The sequence below is a fragment of the Pyrus communis genome, chromosome 14 (assembly GCF_963583255.1).
Source record: "Pyrus communis chromosome 14, drPyrComm1.1, whole genome shotgun sequence".
Classification (NCBI taxonomy): domain Eukaryota; kingdom Viridiplantae; phylum Streptophyta; class Magnoliopsida; order Rosales; family Rosaceae; genus Pyrus; species Pyrus communis.
Window position 1 is genome coordinate 14078798 of NC_084816.1, and position 19148 is coordinate 14097945.

General features: G+C 37.2%; 1 protein-coding gene and 1 non-coding gene across 2 annotated transcripts; both read left to right on the top strand.

The window, feature by feature from the left end:
- The first annotated feature begins 2521 nt into the window (after nt 1–2521).
- On the top strand, nt 2522–2593 carry TRNAE-UUC (transfer RNA glutamic acid (anticodon UUC)). Its single transcript has one exon. It is a non-coding gene; the product is annotated as a tRNA-Glu (tRNA).
- Nucleotides 2594–2703: 110 nt separating this feature from the next.
- Nucleotides 2704–9061, top strand: LOC137716442 (pentatricopeptide repeat-containing protein At5g27110). The gene is made up of 2 exons (XM_068455900.1): nt 2704–2990; nt 5850–9061. Exon 2 carries the CDS (start codon nt 5991–5993, stop codon nt 8088–8090), a length of 2100 nt encoding a protein of 699 aa, XP_068312001.1. The 5' UTR covers nt 2704–2990; nt 5850–5990; the 3' UTR covers nt 8091–9061.
- The last annotated feature ends 10087 nt before the right edge of the window (nt 9062–19148 follow it).

Here is a 19148-nt window from a genome sequence, read left to right on the forward strand (position 1 = left end):
TGACCATTGCATTTTAGCTTGGCCGAAAGTCACCTCCCGTCACCTACACCAGTGGTGCCTGGTATATTACCTTATTGATAAAAATTACTATTCTAAAAATCCCCTCTTAGCCTGGGCGCTAGGCGGCTGGTCACCTCCCGGATTAGTCCCTAGGAGTTTGAAAATTAAGAAAGTGCACCTAGACCTGCTTAGACGTCTGCCTTGCTCGCTTAGGTGCTCGCTTTGCCCGCCTAAACCCGCCTAGGCACCTGCCTAGGTCACGACTCTTACTTAAATTAAAAATCGATAACTTTCATTTTGCATTTTATTTTGTCAATATAATGTAAAAGACTTGTTAAATACTTGGATGAACACTTATTATATGTTTCTTCCTCATGTTTTCAATAAGTTCTAATACTTTATAATTTATATGTCATTTGATTTTGCAATAGATGTATCGCAATACAATTATGTGTTTTTTAAGTATAAATAGACACTTATTTACATAATATATAATAAATTTACTTAAATCCTGAAATTGGTACCATGCGGAATATCCGGTATATAAAAATAATAATATGCTGGACTGACTAGTCAAGCCGGCTAGTCGACTAAGATAGATATGTTAGTTAATAAACCAAAGATTAAATGGCCAATCTCAATTATCAATGGTTATCCTAGTTAGCGAGCTCTCAGTTTGTTCTAACTTATTAGCATGTCAGGTGAGCATGATTGTGAGCACATACTTATTAAATATTCAAGTGATGCATGTAGCATGTATATGTATGTGAGGTATGTGACACAATAGGTAACTATGAACACAAGATGTTTTTGGCCAGAAAAACCCACCTTTAGGTTAAAAAACCGAAGACTTTCCGCTGAGTCCAATCCACTAGTATAATCAAGGTTCTTACAAAGTACCACGTAAAGCTCAATCCTAGAACCTTATCTATGGAGCAGCTTTACCTTTGTGCAATCTTGCCTCACACAAGATAGATTCATTCGGTATTCACGAAGTGGCAGCTCATCCTGAGCTCTTAACTTTGTGGCACCGAGACCAGCTCACGAACTATGCATATATGATATGACAATGATATGCAGATCTGGATTTAGATGGCTAGTTAGTTTTTCCAGTCAAATAGTTGAAGGAAGAAATTGATGAGAGTCCTACAGTCGGTCAGTTTTAAAGATTTGAAATTAGAAACATTTGACCACTAATTTAATGCAAAACCAAAGACAATGCAACCCCATTCTTCAATGATTGGGTGTTTAATGCATGAAAGAAGGTTTTGCAACTAGGGTTTCATAAATGAAGAACAAAGAGGAAAGTAAGGTCTTAAGGCCTTTCTCACTCTAACTTCTCACTAGAAATATAATCTGAAAACCCCCAAAAACAAAGAACCTTGGTTGGGGATCTTAACCCCAAAAGCTTTGGTTTGTTTTTCACCTACAAAGGACACATGTCGTCCTACAAACTGATCAGAAAAGATTAAGGGCTGAGATCTGACTATTGACAAAAAACTATTAGGAAGCCCATGTGGGTAAGTCTTAATTTGTGTGCCCAGCTTGCTAGAAATTTGCACGCAAGTCTAACTCGACAACTAAGGTAGCCAAAAGGAAGTATGAATATAGACGTGAAATGCACATGCATGAACAAAACTTTTGAAGTGAGGTGTGTCCCATCCTTGTACATTTCTTCATAGCAAACACAACCCATGTATAAAGAAAAGCCTAAAGCTAGATTGAACATGTGGTATACTTACAATATTGACAAGGAAAACCAAACCTAAAGTATAGACTTTACAAATCTGCCTAGCCGCTACCCAACTAGCTCCTAACGTCTTTTAGAACCTTTATAGAAATAAAGTGTTACTTGGTAGATTTGAACCCCAACCTCATAATTGTCTATAGTTTACGTGGTTACGAGGGCAATGATTTTTATTTTTTGGTTCAATGGCAATAGGAATTATATGACCTTTTGTACTTGTTTGGGGAAGGGGAAGCTTTCTTGTGGTGTTGAATAGGAAGAAGAGAGTTTAACGGGCAAGTTCCATGTTAATTAGTTTAAAAATAGGGTTTAATTTTAAAAATAATTTATTAAAGAAAATTCATTTTATTTTATTGAATTTCTATAAACTATAACTGTACATAAAAGATGTTGACAAGAATTAAAGATACTAATATTAATGACATGTTTACTTACTATGAATGAAAGTATGCAAGTATATATTTACATTATAGAGTGGGAGATTTGAGCTAAGGTAAACAAACATTATACATACATACATACATACATACATATATATATATATATATATATAATCCACTAAATCGTAATGCTAAGGATTGATATATATAATTCACTAGATCGTAATGCTAAGCATTGGTGGGTTCCTGTTTTATACATGGGAAGATGTGTTTTTGTAATAGTGTCATCACGTTTAGTTGGTTGAGGTACAAAGCCCATCTTATCCATTTCTCGTCTTTGAAAGTTAAGATTTCATTCTAATATAAAATAAAAGTTTACCATTTTGATTAGTAGTCCGTTGTCGTCCAGCGGTTAGGATATCTGGCTTTCACCCAGGAGACCCGGGTTCGATTCCCGGCAACGGAATATTTTTTAAATTTTAGTTAATTTAATTTTTTAATTTTATTAAAATTATTTGTACTCTGAAATAAATAAAAATAGGGTTGGGTGGTTTAAGTTTTAGGTGGTCAGAAAGAAAAGAACATAATGACGGACGGACGGACGGCAAAAGCCCAAAACCCTGCTCTCTGCTTCTGAGTTTGCCTCAAGCAACTTGTGCCCCACTCCTCTTCCCCTAATTATTTCCTCACCAAATCAATACCCTACCCACTTCCTTCTCTGCATATCAATTTTCATTCATCCATCATCGCGCAGAATCCGCACAACGATTGACACAGGGATTCACAGATGGCTAAGGAAAACAGCTGCTTGACTCGCGTTGCCACCGGCGCTGTAATTGGCGGAGCTATCGGCGGTGCCGTCGGTATTTCTCCAAAACCCACTTTTCATATTTGCTTCAAGACCCTTGTTTTTGTTCTACTTTTCGCTTTCTTCCCTACCGTATCTTGGCTTTGTTGTGGAATAATCCTTTGATGTTCTTATTTCATCTCTTCGATTACTCTTCCATCTTTTAAATGCTTGTTGTTCGGTTTGTTTTGACGAGCATATGTGGAACTAAAAGGAATTTTGTTTTGGGTTTTCTAATGTTTGTTGCAGCTTGTAAATTGTGAGGCTGTTAAACATGGTAAGCGCTAGTCAGGCTGGAGCTTAGCAGCTAAGCGGATTAGGCAGATTAAGTTAATTTATTATAGGGTAAATTATGTTTTTATACATCATGATTAGGTTTGGGGTCTATTTCAATTCCTTACAATATTTTTAAAATATTTCACTTTCATAACTTAAATACTATTTTATTTCAAAATAATACTTCTGTTATATTTTTCATCTATTGATCCGTTAAATACTGACGTGGCTGCCACGTATATACCACGTGTCAAATATTTTTTTTAAAAAAACCTGAATTTTCTCAACACAAAAAAAGAAAAAAAAAAACCCATCCCATCTCGCCGTAACAACCCCACACCTCTAACCATGCAAGAAGAAGAAGGAAGGAAAAAAAAAAAAAAAAAGCAGGCCAAACCTAGTCGAAGAAGAAGAAGAAGCCGCCGGCACTCGACCCAGTTGCCTTCCCTCCCCCCGGTGCGAGACCCAGCTCCTTCCCCCCTCTAGTGCGCCACCCAGCTGCCTTTCCCCCCACCCCCCCCCCCCTTTCGCGCGACCGCGAACCAGCCACCTCCGCTCTGTTGGAGTTGAAATTGAAATCCATTTCTTACTCTCCTCTCTTTGTCTCACTCCACCTTCTTTGTCTTTGGTGGTTTTGGGTGGCGTTCGGACAAAGATGAAGGGTGGGGGTTTCTTGGGTGGACGAAAGTGGACCTGAGTTTTGACTCAAATGATAGGGACTGGTTGGTGGTTGGGGTGGGAGAATGGGAGCTGCAGTTGCACTCTTCTTCTTCTTCTTCTAGGTTGCGGGTTTTTTGGTGTGGAGGGGAGACCTCGGTTTGGGCTTTGTTTTTTTTTTTCCTTCTCCTCCTCCTGCTTCTTCTTGTTGTTGTTGCATGTTTAGGGATGTGGGGGGTGTTTGCGGGGAGATGGGATGGTTTCAATTTTTTTTGTTGTGTGTGTTGAGAAAATTCGAGTTCAAAAAAAAAAAAAAAGTTAAATTTTTTTTTGCCACGTGTCAGACATTTGGCAGCCACGTGGTATATATGTAGCAGCCACATCAGTATTTAACGGATCAATGGATGAAAAATGTAACGGATGTATTATTTTGAAATAAAATAGTACTTAATGTATGAAAATGAAATGTTTTGAAGATGTTGTAAGGAATTGAAATAGATCCCAAACTTGATGTATGAAAATGTAATTTACCCTTTATTATCTATTGGTGTAAATAAATGTCCACTTAAACTTAAAAAATACATAATTGCATTGAGATACATAAATTGCAAAATAGAATGACATATAGATTATAAAGTATTAGAACAGAATGAAAACATGAGGAATAAACATATAATGCGTGTTCATTTAAGTAATCAACAATTCTCTTATAATTTATTGAATACAATAAAATGAAAAATAAAGTTATCCATTTTCTGCCTAAGTGAGAGTCTGACTTAGGTGGGCGCCTAAGCGGTCTAAGCAAGTCTAGGCGCCCTTTCTTAATTTTTAAACGCCTAGGAATTAATCGAAGCGCTAGTCAGCCGCCTAGCACTTAGACCGGGTCTAGGCGGTGCTAGGCGGGGATTTTTAGAATAGTGGTAAATTGGGTTTTCTTTCTATAACTTTTTTGGGGTTTTCAGTAAATAGGTTGACTTGAATTATGTGCACATTCTTTGTGTAGAAAGAAACTATAGCTCAATTTATGTTGCCAAGTTTCCGTTTCGTCCTGGTGCATATGTAGAAGTTGAAGGACTTTGTTTTGGTGTTTTATGTTGAGCTTGTGCTTTGAATTAGAACATAATTTTCGGGACAAGTTATTGTCCCTCAACGGGGATCAGAAAGAATTTTAGGCTCAAGATTCTTTGTACCTCATTATCCTTTGCCATGTGAAACACAAAATATGCATAGAGAGAGAGAGAGAAAAAAAAAAAAAAAGGAATAGGAAACGCCGACGTGTTAATATTAGCAAACTTTAGCCGGCCTGAAATTGTCAAAAGCTGATTACCTATTTCCCTTTTTGATTTTTAACAAATCTCTCATGAATCCTTCACTTGTTACCGAAAGAACATGTCTTTCTCGTTCTCTCATGTTACTCTCCAAGCCTGTTTTGTTATCTATTGCTAATAGTATACACCTCTCTTACCGTCTAGTTGAGTTGAGGGACATCTTGGCCAACTCTTTTCCAGACAGTATTTACACAGCTAACCCTGAAATTGTGTGAAAAGACAGTACATAGCGAGGGACAAAAGTCAGGTATTGTTTGGGGTGCGGGATAACTTTGAAATCAAAGAGAAAAATATGTGATTGGAGTCTGTCAAGTCAGTGAACTATACATTTCTTCAACTAGACATTGTACAATGACTATCATTTTGCTTTATTTTTAAACAAGCGTCGTTTGCGGTACTGTTTTACCTTGAGAGTTTTCTGGATTATTAATCTTGCAAGATCGTTTTTGATTAAATGGAAACCAGGGTGGAATTAATAAACTGAATGCTATTTGTACGCTATGTCGAGAAAAATGGGTTGACTTATGTTTTTGTATAACTATGTTTCGGGTTCATGATTTAAAAGTTTGATTGGGGTGATTAAAAGTTTTATTTAATCATATTTCTATCTTCAGGTGCAGAGTTTGGTACATATGAGGCTCAATGGTTTAATGCTGTAAGGTTTAAGGAGCATCTTGGGTTGAACTTCAACTTTTGAGTTTTCGGTCAAAACAATATTCTTCTACACTCATCACTTTTTCTCTACTACACCTTGAATGGACACCACAAAACTATTATGTCTCTTAAGAATGTGTATTAGTTCCAAGTCGCTGAAGCAAGGCAAGCTCGTCCACCAAAAGATTCTCACTCTAGGCTTACAGAATGACCCTGCTCTTTGCAAAAACCTGATGGACTTTTACTTCTCTTGCCATTTTTATGACTCTGCAAAGCTTGTTTTCCAATCCATTGAAAACCCAACCAGTATTTCCCTGTGGAATGGCCTCATGACAGCTTATACCAAGAACTTCATGTTCAACAAAGCTCTTGACCTCTTTGGCGGTTTGCTGCGCTACCCTTATCTTTGTCCTGATAGTTACACTTATCCAAGTGTCCTTAAAGCCTGTGGTGCATTGGGTGAAGTTAGTTTGGGAAAAATGATCCATATCCATTTGATAAAGATCGGTTTTGTATCAGATATTGTTGTTGCCAGCTCTCTTGTGTGCATGTATGCTAAATGCAACATTTTTGAGTGTGCTATACGGCTGTTTGATGAAATGCCCGAGAGAGATGTGGCATGTTGGAATACTGTAATTTCTTGTTATTATCAAGATGGGCAAGCTCGTAAGGCAATAGACTTGTATGAAAAGATGAGGAATTCTGGATTTATACCCAATTCAGTAACACTTACGACTGTTATTTCATCGTGTGCAAGACTTTCAGATTTAGAGAGAGGTATGGAGATTCACAAGGAGTTGATAAAAAGTCGCTTGGTTTTGGATTCCTTTGTTTGTTCTGCTCTTGTGGATATGTATGGAAAATGCGGATGTTTAGATATGGCAAAACAGGTTTTTGAGCAAATCCCAATAAAGAATGTAATTTCTTGGAATTCTATGATCACAGCATACAGTGTATCAGGTGACAGTAGATCCTGTATCCAACTTTTTAGAAGGATGAATGATGAAGGAACGAGTCCCACGTTAACTACTTTTAGTAGCATACTGTTGGCTGGTTCAAGGTCAGCCCAACTACAGCACGGAAAATTCATACATGCGTTTATTATAAGAAACAATATTGAGGCTGATATCTACATTTACAGCTCGCTCCTAGATCTCTACTTCATGTGTGGAAGTGTCTCATCAGCTAAAAATGTCTTTGAAAAGATGCCGAAGACAAACACAGCTTCTTGGAATGTTATGATTTCTGGATATGTGAAAGTGGGTCATTATTTTGGGGCTCTGGCCACGTATGATGAAATGAAAGTAGCTGGTGTAAGGCCAAATGCCATCACAGTAACTAGTATTTTATCGGCTTGTTCGCAACTTGCAGCACTGGAAAAGGGTAAGGAGATTCACAGAACTCTCATTGATAGTGAGTTGGAAACCAACGAAATAGTGATGGGGGCTCTCCTTGATATGTATGCTAAATGCGGTGTGGTGGATGAAGCACTTAATGTTTTTAATAGATTACCAGATAGAGACCTTGTGTCATGGACCTCCATGATCACTGCATACGGAGCTCATGGTCAAGCTTTAGAAGCTTTAAAGCTTTTTGGTGAAATGCAGCAGTCCTATGCAAAGCCTGATGGAGTTACTCTTCTTGCGGTTCTATCTGCTTGTAGCCACGTGGGGCTAGTTGACGAAGGTTGTCACTATTTCAGTCAGATGATCACCAATTATGGAATTAAACCTAGAGTGGAACATTACTCTTGTTTGATGGATCTTCTTGGACGTGCTGGAAGGTTGAATGAAGCATATCAACTTTTGCAAAGAACTCCAGAAATTAGGGAGGACATTGACTTGTTAAGCACACTATTTTCCGCTTGTCGTTTGCACAAGGATATAGATTTGGGTGTGAAAATCGCAGGGTTGTTAATGGAGAAGAATCCCGATGATCCTTCAACTTTTATTATGTTGTCAAATATTTATGCTTCTGTAAAGAAATGGGATGAAGTGCGGAAGGTGAGATTAAAGATGAAAGAATTAGGATTAAGGAAAAATCCGGGCTGTAGCTGGATTGAGATTAACAAGAGGATCCAGCCTTTCTTTGTTGAAGACAAGTCCCACTCACAATCAGAAATGGTATATGAATGTCTCGCAAGTCTTGCCAGTCACATGGAGAGAGATGAGTTGTTTCCAAATAGAGCAGCAGATATATGATATACGATAGAGAAAGCAATCTGTATATTCTTGCTGGAGAACTTAAGACATATGTTAAGAATCCCTGGTATAGGATTCATGGAACTTCGTGTTCCTTCAGACGCAAGGAGATGTAGTATGGAACTTTGCTTCTGATTTATTGTCAGATTTGGTACTTCGGTCTAACTCAAAGGTGGGGGTGAAACTATTGATAATGACACTGCTGGAAAGGAATGTGGTAGGGGTTTAAGATGAGTGGCCAACGATTTTCAAATATATTTTGCACCTTCGTGCAGAAATGATAAGAGGAATGTATAACAAATCTTGTCTTGTGCTTGAAGAAGTTGGAATCATGCAAGGACTGGATGGAATGGAGAAAAGAAATTCACTCCCGTAGACATCTTCTGGGAAGCCTAAAACACTGGACACTTTAGATGAATATGAAGCCCTCGAGGGTTAAAAATATTGTTCGTTTACCACAAAGCTTAAATCGGGCAGGTATGCCACGCCAGTTTTTGTTATGATAAATTCTTTGTAGGTATGGTTGCACATATCAAATGATTATGTCATAGAAACATGACTAATTGTTATCAACGTTGAACAATACAATACGTTATTTGAACAATAAAGTGCTTTGATGCAAATGTTCGGGTCATAATATAATCCATGTGTGTTTCACTCTTTCTTCTTATGTTCTGTTTTGCTCAATTGCATATCTTGGTTTTGTTCTCTTTTTGTTTCCGTAATGACATATTAGATTTCTACACTGTTAAAGCTAAACATCTTCAAAAAGTTGAGTACATTAGGCTGCAAGAAGACCCTTATACAAGAATGTAATTTGGAATAAGCACCAAACACAAATTTTATGCTTCTGCAATATTCTACTTTCCTTTTTGAGGGAAGCATAAAACTCCTTCAAAAGTGCAGCCCGATAACCCAAAAAATGAGCACAAAGTGCTCAGTCCAAGGGTAAGCTGATTTGGTAAGGGGTTTTGCCTACAATGGTGGCAGTGCTGCTTGTTTTGGTCTTTTCTTAGTTGCTCGGAGCTTGATACATCGTCGGAAGTCTTATCAAGCTGCTTTGCTGAATTAAAATGAACGAAATTTTGTTCTGTTTACTAAGTCCTGATTTTAAACATAAAGTTAGAATTCATGACGTTTCTGTTGTGCACTGTGATATGGACCATATGGTCAGGACACGATTGAAGACTTCATGTGGGCGATGACATTTATGGATCAAACAGCCAATTGCTTTCCAATGGGTCCAACACCACCAGTAACCGCAGTTCAAGTCACAACAAACAAGGACATCTAGATGTAGCAACCAGAAATGGGAATAAAATTAAAGAAAACGAATCTCATCATGAAACTGAATGGGTTGAGCAAGATGAGCCTAGTGTATACATCACACTTACTTCCCTACCAGGAGGTGCCAAGGATCTCAAGCGAGTTCGTTTCAGGTATACTGTACTTGCCTACATAACAGTACGTGCCTATGCGGGGGTGTGTTTTCCCTTTCCGGTAAGAGTGTGTATATGTATATATAGAGATTTTTCAATAGCAAGTAGTGATGCTGTGCCTTTACTCTTGTCAGCAACTATGGTGTAATTAGAACAGTAAGATTTACGCATTTTCAACTTTGTCAGAGATCTTTGACAAAGTTGCACGCGATATCCGAAAAAGCTGAGATTGCGTCTGAAAAATGCCAACCAACTTTATTAAAAAAAATCTGGCTTTTGAAATTCGGAGAGCGGTGTCTCTTCGATCTCTGAACAAGTGGCTCTGTTACCTCTTCCTTTATAGAGACATCAATTGTGTTCAAGAGTATGCTCAGAGGCTCTCAGTGTTCAATGTGCAGGCTCTGTATCCAACATGGGCTAATAACACCTACTTGCTCAAACTCACCAAGTTGAATCATTGATGGCTGAGGTGGCAAGTCTTAAGCAAGAGATCAGAGGGCTCAAGAACGAGAATAGAGTGTTACACGTGCTTGCAAATAATTACTCGACGATCATGAAAAGAAAGCTTGACTAGCTTCAAGAATTCGAAAGTCGGATTCAAAATGATCACCAAAGATTCGTGGCTAGATTCCTAAGGCAACTGATGCCTTCCCCTTCTGGTGTTTGCTAAGTACTGGGGTGCCACATGATCAATCTCCAGTGCCTCCCCCTTACGGGGTACTGCTGAGTACTGAGGCTTCACATGAGCAACCTTTGTGAATGTTCCCTTCTGTTTCTTTGTTTTAACTCATGTGTATGTAATTTCTCGGAGATATTAATAGCTAAGCTTTATTTCATTCAATGTATTGTGCCAAATATAATAAAGCATATACTTCACTAAGATGTGGGACTTCTGGACCAAATATCAATTTATCTTTACCTTCACGAAGATAAATGATCATTCTTAGTGTTGACATCCTTTGAGTATTCAACTCATAATCTTCAATCCAAATGATTCTTTAATATCATAAACATCATGGATAAGATTCGTGTTGACATATTGTTCGATCTGCAGTTCGAGATAATATTTCTCTCAACACTTTATAATCTTTCTAGACTCTTCAGGAGTCCCAATTTAATATCATCAACTCTTGAAAGAGATTTTAGTATGCTGCAACAATATCATAATGACAGTACTCACTAAGGAAATTTATACCATCCATTGGTATTGAGTACATATTTTATGCTTTACTCTTCTGGGGCTTACTTCAAGCAATTTGAATTCTTTAGGGATTTTCTACACTTCATGACATATTTTTCTTTGGAATTTATACAGAGCAATTTTCTCCCATATATACTTAAGGGATTTACTTATGAAGATATAATGCAGGCGACCCACAACCCTTCGTATATAATTCTCCATTCATATGAACTTGTTTACAAGAGTATAATTTCAGGTTTCAATTAGTAACCTTGTGTCATATCATGTGAGTGTATTTCACTGTATTACAAATGCCCAATGTAACCTCATTGGTTCAACATCCTTTGGCTATTTGTATTGTATTCAAGTATATATGTCCATTTTTCCACGTTCTTACAAAATTGTAATGGAATTGCCTTTTTCCATTTTTGGCCAATAATTTTGTTGACGGAAAAAGAATGGGACTCAATATCAGCACAACTCATTGATGAATTTAGTAGCTACTTGTAAAAAACCAAAATTTCCATTAGTTATCATCAATCTGTGATCCCATATTCTCATGTGCATGCGCATGCATAAAATCTTTTCATTTCTTTGGATATCCATTACCTTTTCAAGGGTATTACACTATCTCTTCCAGGATAGTCATAGTTTAGAGAATGCGGATCATAACCTCTTGAGAATTATAGAGCTTAGATTTTAATCTCCACTTAGGGAGTTGAGTCATTGGAACCTATACGTCTATCATACTACATGCATGAGACATCAACATTCCCATGTCCGTGGATTGTCCTTTCTGGGACGTATATCCATGCAGCGACTGTCATGCTTCCGGCATGTTGCAATTATGCTTCGGGAATGCAATAGTTTAGTAGTGTCATATTCTTCTTCTTTCAAATGACTAAACCTTTTGAGTCTGAAGGTCTGCCACGCTTCAGGCGCGCAACAGATAAACTATTTGCTACCTCACTATATTGTCCAACAGGGACATTTGCAGCTACTATATGTGATTTCATCACTTTCGTTGCATCATTAAATGCATTTGGCATTTGATTTGCATATCGTTGCATCATTCAATTATTCTCACTTCGCTTTTATATTGATTGCTTCATGAATCAAAATAAGATAAATTCTTTTCGTTCTTCTGGAACGGTCTTTTCTCATCATTCTTCTAGAATGATATTTTCTCATCGTTCTTTTGAAACGAAGTTATTTTCTCCCCTTAATGGCGGGAAAATTATCTTATCAAAATGATAATCTGCAAACCATGCGGTAAACATATCCTCAGTCAAGGGTTCCAAATATTGAATGATAGATGGTGTTCAACGTCAATGCCCAATTGGCGATGATGCCTTATTTTAGTACGTTGTGGCAGTGCAATAGGCACAAAGATAATACAATCAAAAACTCGTAGATGTGTAATGTTTGGTTAGTGTCCAAACACGAGTTGTATTGAAAATATTGATGGTTGGTAACATGTCTCAACCGAATTAATATTGCATCATGTAAAATGACATGTCCCCATGTAGAAACTTGGCAATTTCATTTTCATTAGTAGAGCGCGGGTAATCAATTTCATCCATTTAATAAATACTGCTGCTAAACCATTTTGAGTATGGATATAAGGAACTTCTGGTCCTTATTTAATAGTCTGTAGACTGAGACTCTTGTGGCTTTTATTGCAATTAAGTTGAGGCACTGCGACACTTCAAACTTACTGTACTCATCAAGGAACTTTATGTCCTAATCTTGAGGATCAAGGGACTTCATGCCCGATCTTTTTGTATGATGGAACTTCGGATCCAATCATTTTATATGATGAGGATCAAGAAACTGCAGGTTCTGATTTGATCAAGGAACTTCGGGTCCTATATATACTCATTGTAACAAAAGAAGTACAATAAATAAATTAAAGCAATAGGCGGTAATTCTAGCCATAGTAAATAAATTACATTTAAGTAAATAAAGCTTGTGACAAGGGTTTTAATTCAGCACCATTCACATAAATCAAAACTTAAAGCAGTAGGCGATAAAACTGTCCATGGTAAATAAATTGCTTTAAAGTAAATAGAACGTGTGAAAGTGTTTTAAGCCAACACCATTCACATAAATCAATATATTTTCCTTCTTTCTTTTCAGATGGTGTAACACCATCCAAAAACCTTTACCCCTTTTATTATTATTATTTTTTCTTATTCATTCACATGTTGTACAATTCCTTTGCTTTTCATTTCTATTTTTTATTTTTGTTTTCATTTCACAACTCTAAGTCTTTTTAGTTATTCAGGAAGTAATAGTAACAATAAGTTCCAATTGGTGTTCCTCCTCCAGTGAGTTTCGAAAAAGTCGAAACGGTTCTTATAAGTTTTGGAGTCAAGAGTGTCTGTTTCGAAACGATTCCCATAAGTTTTGGAGTCAAGAGTGTCTGCAACTTATGAGAAGATCAAACTGTTACATTTAGTTCAAATTTTAGTATGATATGGATAAGAGGATACTGAACAATTTTCATGAAGAAACAATTTCAATTTGAGTTACCGAAATGGAGTTTCAGTACTCATAAGGTGCCTGTCCAATTTTCTGCGGAAATAGGAAACTGGTTTGGTATTTCAGGCATCTGCGATGATCGCACCGTTGGATTTTTTTGAAAATTTGATATGTTGTAGATACTGGGCGGACGAACAACTTTGAAGAAGAAAGTATTTCAATCCGATGTCTGCAAGTTTGAGTTCCGAGGCTGTTTACATGGTTGTCAGATTCTCTACGAATTTTGAGTTTGTACTCTTTTACTCTGCAAAGGATGATATATAGTCATACAACAATATATATATATATATATATATATATATATATTTGCTTCAAGAAAATCAGCAGTACAAAGATTTTAAGTTGAAATGAAAAGATTTTCTTATCTGTGAGATTCCAAGCGACAGAGGTGAACATGATTTGTAGCGTTGTGCTTTCTATTGACACGAGAACTTCTCGTGCTGATAACGTATTGTAAAATCGATGGTGTGTACAGTAGAATAAATAAAATAAGACACAAAATTTACGAGGTTCCTCTACAGTCAGTGTGACTGGAGTACATCCTTGGAGCAATGGTGCTTTCATTATAATTTAGAATAATAAGAGTACAAAATAACTCTATTATCCCTTCTCCTCTTCCTCTCTTTTCTCTCTTCCTCTTCTTTTCTCTCTTCCTCTTCCTTCTTTCACAATCTCTTCCGTGAACCTCTTCTTCATCTTTCATTCATTTTACAAGCAAAGAGAACACTATTCACTTAACAAATTTTCCACAAATGAATAGTGAAAATACTGTGCATAAATAGTAACAAATTATTCATGTGGGCCATCCACATATTATTCACAACAATATATATATATATATATATATATATATATATATATATATATATATATAGAGAGAGAGAGAGAGAGAGAGAGAGAGAGAGAGAGAGAGAATTTTATATGCACTATAGAAGTTTAACATATCATTAGCATACTCAGACTGTATTCCCAATTTATATCATTGTTGAATGCAGTTGGAAGCAGTTTAGTGAGAAACAAGCAGAACAGTGGTGGGTAGAGAACCGAGCAAGAGTATATGAACAATACAATGTGCGCATGGTAGACAAGTCTAGTGTAGGCATTGGGAGCGAGGACTTGGTTCGCTGACATGTGGGAGCAGTCATCTGTAAATGGAATTGATATTTTTTTCAGGTTCAAGCTTGGGTTACGAAGGTCTAATTCGTTAATTAGCGTTGGCTTTCATTCTCATAAAGGTTTGAAGAAGCAAAGGTTTGGTATAGGAGGGAGATTTTAAATGGGTTTGATTGCGTTTTTACTTTTTTCCATTTTTCTCAAATTTTGTTGTATTCCAATTTTTCCCTATGTTCCTTGTGTGGGGGTTTGAGGGTGGGAAATGTAAATTCCTAAATGTGTTTACGCAATGGTTCGTAACGTGTATGTTCGAGGCATCGCCTACGCTAACAAGCGCGTATTGTACATGATATATCCTTCTCTACGCTGCCATATGATGTGAAGTGCACATAATTCACCAATCACAATGTTCTGTACTGGAATAATGGAGCAATTGTAGAATCGATCCTCTCGGTTGGGGCAATCACTTGAATTTCCATGGGGGAGACGTTAGGCCCTACATCCTTTGTTTTACAGAAAATTAAATGAAAAATGCTTCATAAACGTTTATTGGTATCTCATGTTTTGTTTAACGGCTTTTTAGCCAAAATGGTTTTTGAGATTTACATAATTCTTCATTTTGGTCCCTGAGATTTACATAATTCCTTATTTTGGACCCTGAGTTTGTCCACTATTAATCATTTTAGTCTTTTCATGAAAATCTGCATAAAATAAGAATAAAATGATAAAAATGGTCAAATCATTTTGACCTATTGTTTATTAAATTAAGGGTAATTTTGTCATTTTGATTCTTATTTAACATAATTTCTCAACCAAGGACCAAAATGATTGATGGTGGACATCTTAAGGACCACTTTTATGGATTTCAAATCTCAAAAACCAAAGTGAGGAGTTATGCAAATCTCAAGGACCATTTTGGCTAAAAAGCCTTATTTAACGCATGATTTGTTAGTCGCTATATGACACATTGACACACTAGAAATTCAATAGAAATCATCTACTTGCATCCAGAGTCTACACGGCACAATAAGCAAAGTAGCCTCTTTAGTTAGACTCACGTAGCAGCATGCTAAAGCTAATAACCGCATTAAACTCAATATGGCCCAATAAGCAAAGTAGCCCAACATGGTTAATTGATGTAGTCACTCCATGAATAATGCCCATCGCCTACACGGCGCAATTTGTAGTAGAACTCCAAGTCAGGTTTGTTCTCTGGTTTTGGGTTTGAGGCGCAAAGTTGACAAAACATAACCGATTCTTTGGTTGAAAATCTTGGGAGGACGTGTGTTGTTTAACTGTGGCCAGAAATAGGCTGAAATACCTTTAGCATTTCTGAGCCCTATTCTGAATTGATCCTACCCTTTAGGGTATGACTTCAGAATAAAAATAAAATCACATCATTATGTTGGCTATCACGCCTTCCATTCAAAGAATAACTTTTAGCTTCAATTGCACTTTATTTGTTTGATTCAAGGGATATTTTAATTGAAAGAGCACCAAACCCTAGCTTTAATGGTGCTGCTGGCCCTTGCTAAGGCTTGGGTTTGAATAATTTTCAATTTGGTTTGAGGTCTCCCTCATTTTCCTCATCTCTTTTATCTTCTTTCTAAGTTCTATTTTCAATTTTCTTTTCCTTACCCACAACCCCGTTCCCCTTCCTCAGCATACCCCGACCTCATATTTTCTCATCCCCCTTGCTATCCCTCATATTTCCCCTCCCATACCCAAGTTTTAGATTTTCGAGTGTTGGATTCGGTCTTGCCACTTGACCCATCCCCCCCAACCTGCTGCTGAACCAGCTTGCCAGCAAAATTTGGCTGTGTGGTACGACTCACGGTGTAACAAGGGTGTTTTACACATTGCCATTGTCCTTCCCCTCCTCTTAGTACTTGGTTTGACCTCCCTTGCAGTTGTAGTTATGGATGGTGTGGTGGGTGTCTTGTTTTGGCACAACACTTTCAAATCTTAAAGACCAAAGTGAGGAGTTATGCAAATCTCAAAGACCATTTTTGCTAAAAAGCCTTGTTTAACACATGATTTGTTAATCGCTATATGACACATTGACACACTAGAAATTCAACAGAAATGATCTACTTGCATCCAGAGTCTACATGGCGCAATAAGCAAAGTAGCCTCTTCAGTTGGACTCACGTATCGGCATGCTAAAGCTAATAACTACATTAAACTCAATACGGCCCAATAAGCAAAGTAGCCCAACATGGTCAATTGATGTAGTCACTCCATGAATAATGCCCAACGCCTACACAACGCAATTTGTGGTAGAACTCCAAGTTAGGTTTGTTCTCTGGTTTTAGGTTTGAGGCACAAAGTTGACAAAACATAAGTGATTCTTTGGTTGAAAATCTTGGGTGGACGTGTGTCGTTTAACTGTGACTAGAAATAGGCTGAAATACCTTTAGCATTTCTGAGCCCCATTGTGAATTGATCCTACCTTTTAGAGTGTGACTTCATAATAAAAATAAAATCACATCGTTATGTCGGTTATCACGCCTTTCCATTCAAAGAATAATTTTTAGCTTCAGTTGCACTTTATTTGTTTGATTCAAGGGTTATTTTATTGAAAGAGCACCAAACCTTAGCTTCAATGGCGTTGCTAGCCCTTGCTAAGGGTTGGGTTAGTGGCACCCTCTCATTTCCTCCTCCTAGCCTTTTCCATGCCCTCACACACCTTCCACAATCATCTTTCTTGTTTCCTTCTCTTCTTTCTTCCTTTCCCCCACCCTCTTTTGGCTCTCACCGCTTCAAATTAGCTACGCCGGTTTGTGCGTCTTTGGCATGCCTTTTCGGCGATCATCGCCGCTCCCTTTCCTCTGGTTTGAGGTCTCCCTCATTTTCCTCATCTCTGTCATCTTCTCTCTAAGTTCTATTTTCAATTTTCTTTTCCTTATCCACCAACCCTGTTCCCTTTCCTTAACATACCCTCACCTCATATTTTCTCATCCCCCTTGCTATCCCTCATATTTCCCCTCCCATAACAAAGTTTTAGATTTTAGAGTGTTGGATCCAATATTGCCACTTGACCCATCCCCTCTACCCGTTGCCGAACCGGCTTGCTGGCAAAATTAGGCAAACTGTGGTACGACTCACGTTGTAACAAAGGTGTTTTACACATTGCCTCTGTCCTTCCCTTCCTCCTGCTACTTGTTTTGACCTCCCCTGCAATTGTAGTTGCGAATGGTGCGGCGCGCGTCTTGATTTGACACAACACTTTCAAATCTACTCTTTTGGTTCATGTGCTTTTTCTATTTTGGGGCTGTTGTGGTGTTGCATTGCTTTCTTCGACTTCTTCGATTTGGTTTTCTCCTTCCTGGTGGTGACCTTGGTGGCTGTTGGTGGTTTGCTGCTCGCTTTGGGTTTTAGGGTTTTCTTTGTTATCTTTACTTTCTCTGGGCCTAAGTTAGTATGAGGCTCTTTTTATGCTTTGGATTGTTGCTCTCCTATTACTTGGACCTCTTTATTTTGTTTTATGTCTTCTTTGTTTTTGAAGGGTTATAATATTCCCAAACATTAATGAAGTTTTATTTTCGACCAAAAAAAAAAAAAGAATAATTTTAGCTAAAGGGGAAGGGGAGTTGGACTAAACCACACAATGAGAGTTTGTTAAGCAAAGATATTTACGAAATGGGAGTTTGTTAAGTACTAAAGTAAAACAACATCATTCCCTAGTTTAGAGGGATGTCCTAAATCCTAGGGATATTCTTTTAATAGGTTTGAGATAGATTGTGGGAAATGACAAGGACATTCAGGTCTTGACCCATAATTGGGGTTTTCCTTTCCTTTTTTTCCATCTCTTACCTGAATCCCAAAGAGGGAATGATGTGAAAATTAACTTGACACATAAATTAAACCCTATTTGTGATAATTGTAGTAGATATGTAAATAGAGATCGTTCTAGACTGAGGATTAACTAGGGATGCTGATCAACATAATTAAGACTCAAAAACACTAAACCAGACTCTATAGACTCAAAACTAACTTTATACACTTAAAACAGCAACCAACAATAAAAAAAGACTCAATTTTAGACTCAACAAGTGTTTTGGACGAAAATAGGACTTGACTTGACTCAAAAGACTCAAGGAAAATAGGTTTTGACTCAAATATGAAGACTAAATGAAAGGGGGATGTTTTTGACGATTTTTAAACTTAAAACAAAAACTTTATAGAAAACACTTTGGAAAAACGAATTTAAGTGAAATAAATGGGTGAAAGGCTAGTTAGAGGGTCCTTCTCCACACATGATATATGCATACGAACCAATTTCCAGTTATTATTCCTTTAGACTATGAATGACAACGCCCTAAGTTAGTTGCATCGCACAACTAACCATCAAATTTTCCTTCTTTCATTGAATTGAATGAAAACGCATTACAACCAAATTATCTTTCTCAAGTTCTTTATATGAAACGCATATTAAAGATACATATCAAAAGTCATTAAGTTTTGTGAAAACCATAAGCATTGACAAGGCATTCATCACTATGAAACGCATGAGACTCATACAAGGATTTACTTAACGCGATTGTGACTAGCAACCTCCACTACTCGTGAATATAAGTGAATAACTATTACGTGAAACCCTTTTATATTCTAGTATCAAATTCATGCATGCAAATTAAGTGTCGACCCCCAACCCACATACATAAACAAGTTTTAATAACTTAGATAAGCAAATCACATTCATGCCTTAAGAAACAATAACCGGACGTAATCAATTCATATAAAACATATAATCATGGTTTCAAATTCACCTCCAACTAA

Excerpts from the sequence above, each read along its gene's own strand:
- LOC137716442 (XM_068455900.1), top strand. The coding sequence starts at position 5,991 with ATGGACACCACAAAACTATTATGTCTCTTAAGAATGTGTATTAGTTCC.